The 5151-nt window shown below is 23.0% G+C and overlaps 1 protein-coding gene across 1 annotated transcript; it reads right to left on the bottom strand.

The window, feature by feature from the left end:
• Nucleotides 1-4151: 4151 nt before the first annotated feature.
• LOC112506344 (EP1-like glycoprotein 3) lies at nucleotides 4152-5151 on the bottom strand (the record flags this gene model as incomplete). Its single annotated transcript, XM_025110352.1, has 1 exon — nucleotides 4152-5151. A coding segment is annotated over one exon (852 nt), but the record flags the coding sequence as incomplete, so codon positions are not given.

The raw sequence follows: 5151 nt of genomic DNA, 5'->3' as shown, positions 1-5151 counted from the left end.
ATTTATTTTTTTATTATAATTTAATTTAAGTTTAATAACGAAATAATTTTTTTTTGGTTTAATAATATAACATTTTATAAAGATAATCATTAAGTATTCTGTTAAAACTCAATGATTATCCTAATTATGTTTTAGATTTTTTATATTTAAAATGAGATGTTTATCTTGTATTTGATTATGTTTATCTGAAGTTAGTTACACGAATTCAGATATGGAACTTTAATAAGTTGTACTTACGCATAATCTACTTGCAATCTTGAGTTTTAAGTAATATGCATTAATAAACAGTACTTCACGTATAAAACATGATTTTTAAGAGTTTTTGTCAAATGCTTTATAATATAGTATATATATGCATTAATAAACAATACTTTATGTGAAAAAAATGATTTTTAAGAATTTTTGTCAAATGCTTTATAATATAGTATATATATGCATTAATAAACAATACTTTATGTGAAAAAAATGATTTTTAAGAATTTTTGTCAAATGCTTTATAATATAGTATATATATGCATTAATAAACAATACTTTATGTGAAAAAAATGATTTTTAAGAATTTTTGTCAAATGCTTTATAATATAGTATATATATGCATTAATAAACAATACTTTATGTGAAAAAAATGATTTTTAAGAATTTTTGTCAAATGCTTTATAATATAGTATATATATGCATTAATAAACAATACTTTATGTGAAAAAAATGATTTTTAAGAATTTTTGTCAAATGCTTTATAATATAGTATATATATGCATTAATAAACAATACTTTATGTGAAAAAAATGATTTTTAAGAATTTTTGTCAAATGCTTTATAATATAGTATATATATGCATTAATAAACAATACTTTATGTGAAAAAAATGATTTTTAAGAATTTTTGTCAAATGCTTTATAATATAGTATATATATGCATTAATAAACAATACTTTATGTGAAAAAAATGATTTTTAAGAATTTTTGTCAAATGCTTTATAATATAGTATATATATGCATTAATAAACAATACTTTATGTGAAAAAAATGATTTTTAAGAATTTTTGTCAAATGCTTTATAATATAGTATATATATGCATTAATAAACAATACTTTATGTGAAAAAAATGATTTTTAAGAATTTTTGTCAAATGCTTTATAATATAGTATATATATGCATTAATAAACAATACTTTATGTGAAAAAAATGATTTTTAAGAATTTTTGTCAAATGCTTTATAATATAGTATATATATGCATTAATAAACAATACTTTATGTGAAAAAAATGATTTTTAAGAATTTTTGTCAAATGCTTTATAATATAGTATATATATGCATTAATAAACAATACTTTATGTGAAAAAAATGATTTTTAAGAATTTTTGTCAAATGCTTTATAATATAGTATATATATGCATTAATAAACAATACTTTATGTGAAAAAAATGATTTTTAAGAATTTTTGTCAAATGCTTTATAATATAGTATATATATGCATTAATAAACAATACTTTATGTGAAAAAAATGATTTTTAAGAATTTTTGTCAAATGCTTTATAATATAGTATATATATGCATTAATAAACAATACTTTATGTGAAAAAAATGATTTTTAAGAATTTTTGTCAAATGCTTTATAATATAGTATATATATGCATTAATAAACAATACTTTATGTGAAAAAAATGATTTTTAAGAATTTTTGTCAAATGCTTTATAATATAGTATATATATGCATTAATAAACAATACTTTATGTGAAAAAAATGATTTTTAAGAATTTTTGTCAAATGCTTTATAATATAGTATATATATGCATTAATAAACAATACTTTATGTGAAAAAAATGATTTTTAAGAATTTTTGTCAAATGCTTTATAATATAGTATATATATGCATTAATAAACAATACTTTATGTGAAAAAAATGATTTTTAAGAATTTTTGTCAAATGCTTTATAATATAGTATATATATGCATTAATAAACAATACTTTATGTGAAAAAAATGATTTTTAAGAATTTTTGTCAAATGCTTTATAATATAGTATATATATGCATTAATAAACAATACTTTATGTGAAAAAAATGATTTTTAAGAATTTTTGTCAAATGCTTTATAATATAGTATATATATGCATTAATAAACAATACTTTATGTGAAAAAAATGATTTTTAAGAATTTTTGTCAAATGCTTTATAATATAGTATATATATGCATTAATAAACAATACTTTATGTGAAAAAAATGATTTTTAAGAATTTTTGTCAAATGCTTTATAATATAGTATATATATGCATTAATAAACAATACTTTATGTGAAAAAAATGATTTTTAAGAATTTTTGTCAAATGCTTTATAATATAGTATATATATGCATTAATAAACAATACTTTATGTGAAAAAAATGATTTTTAAGAATTTTTGTCAAATGCTTTATAATATAGTATATATATGCATTAATAAACAATACTTTATGTGAAAAAAATGATTTTTAAGAATTTTTGTCAAATGCTTTATAATATAGTATATATATGCATTAATAAACAATACTTTATGTGAAAAAAATGATTTTTAAGAATTTTTGTCAAATGCTTTATAATATAGTATATATATGCATTAATAAACAATACTTTATGTGAAAAAAATGATTTTTAAGAATTTTTGTCAAATGCTTTATAATATAGTATATATATGCATTAATAAACAATACTTTATGTGAAAAAAATGATTTTTAAGAATTTTTGTCAAATGCTTTATAATATAGTATATATATGCATTAATAAACAATACTTTATGTGAAAAAAATGATTTTTAAGAATTTTTGTCAAATGCTTTATAATATAGTATATATATGCATTAATAAACAATACTTTATGTGAAAAAAATGATTTTTAAGAATTTTTGTCAAATGCTTTATAATATAGTATATATATGCATTAATAAACAATACTTTATGTGAAAAAAATGATTTTTAAGAATTTTTGTCAAATGCTTTATAATATAGTATATATATGCATTAATAAACAATACTTTATGTGAAAAAAATGATTTTTAAGAATTTTTGTCAAATGCTTTATAATATAGTATATATATGCATTAATAAACAATACTTTATGTGAAAAAAATGATTTTTAAGAATTTTTGTCAAATGCTTTATAATATAGTATATATATGCATTAATAAACAATACTTTATGTGAAAAAAATGATTTTTAAGAATTTTTGTCAAATGCTTTATAATATAGTATATATATGCATTAATAAACAATACTTTATGTGAAAAAAATGATTTTTAAGAATTTTTGTCAAATGCTTTATAATATAGTATATATATGCATTAATAAACAATACTTTATGTGAAAAAAATGATTTTTAAGAATTTTTGTCAAATGCTTTATAATATAGTATATATATGCATTAATAAACAATACTTTATGTGAAAAAAATGATTTTTAAGAATTTTTGTCAAATGCTTTATAATATAGTATATATATGCATTAATAAACAATACTTTATGTGAAAAAAATGATTTTTAAGAATTTTTGTCAAATGCTTTATAATATAGTATATATATGCATTAATAAACAATACTTTATGTGAAAAAAATGATTTTTAAGAATTTTTGTCAAATGCTTTATAATATAGTATATATATGCATTAATAAACAATACTTTATGTGAAAAAAATGATTTTTAAGAATTTTTGTCAAATGCTTTATAATATAGTATATATATGCATTAATAAACAATACTTTATGTGAAAAAAATGATTTTTAAGAATTTTTGTCAAATGCTTTATAATATAGTATATATATGCATTAATAAACAATACTTTATGTGAAAAAAATGATTTTTAAGAATTTTTGTCAAATGCTTTATAATATAGTATATATATGCATTAATAAACAATACTTTATGTGAAAAAAATGATTTTTAAGAATTTTTGTCAAATGCTTTATAATATAATATAAATTAGACAATTATGCTATCATGTATTATCTTTATATACATATGTTTTCAATCTCTATATAATTTATTTGTATATATATAATCAGTAATTGTTAACATACCTTCAAATCCATCAACCCGACCCAATCCAACTCATGGCTAATGTTTGGATAAATTGATTTTGGTTTTAGCACATTTCATTTAATCAACGTCTGTCGCAGCTTTTTTCTATTTTGATTTCATGCGAATCAAGATATCACATGGAATTCATTATTTAATAAACACCCAAAGAAATCAAGGGTGAAGAAGAACAAAACAACTGCATTTCTTCACCTTCAACCTGCTTATTCTCATGCATTTTCTGGAACCCGATTATTGGATGGGGGTTTTGATGTACGCCATACTACTCGACTTCCCAACCCTCGTCAATGTTTTCAGCTCGTAAGCAATCCAACATCTGGATCCATCTGTGTGATAGAAATACCCCAAACACTTGCAATCCTTCGTGCATTTGCTCTCACAATCGCTCCGATTCACCGGACCCGTCCCCGCACTGTATTTCACCGTAAAATGGTCCACCCCTTTGAGCTCGTAATAACGAAAACTACTCGCCTCGCATCCCGGCAACTTCGCAACGCAATCGTTGCTCCACGCAAACACCCCCTCCGCCGACGGGCACCCAACGCACTGGCTCTTCTCACAAAGCCCAAACTTCCCGCACCGATCAGGCAATTGGCACTCGTCTTCGATTTCCTCCCCCGTCTCGCTAACCCCCCTGTCGAACAAAGTGAACAACAAGCTCCACGCGTTTCCGCGGGTGTTTTGACGATAACTGTACAATCTTAAATTCCCGTCGATGCCCAGCCGGATATACGATAGCGTGCTGTTGTATCGGAGTATGCCGAGATCTAGAGTAGGTTCTACATCGGAGTTGGAGAGACGGCAGCGGAGCGAGTTAAAATAGTTATCCACGTATTCCGTTTCCGCAATTTCTAACGTCGCATTAACCAAATTCCCGTTGGCGTTATTCACTTCGGTGAAGGATGATGACCAGTAACGCATGGTCTTGTAATACAAAGCCAATCTTTTAGGCTCTAATACGAARCTATACACCCCGTTAACGTTTTCCGTCGTGGAAGCCCTGCTCACAAGCTTAGTAGGACCTCCGATCCGGAGACTCTGGCCGAACAAGATGGTATCGGTTGGGGAATCAAAGCTTTGCCA

This window comes from Cynara cardunculus (genome assembly GCF_001531365.2).
Source record: "Cynara cardunculus var. scolymus isolate 2C chromosome LG 2, CcrdV1, whole genome shotgun sequence".
Lineage (NCBI taxonomy): Eukaryota > Viridiplantae > Streptophyta > Magnoliopsida > Asterales > Asteraceae > Cynara > Cynara cardunculus.
The sequence above is the reverse complement of the archived record's forward strand: the minus strand, read 5'-3'. Positions and strand labels throughout refer to the sequence as shown.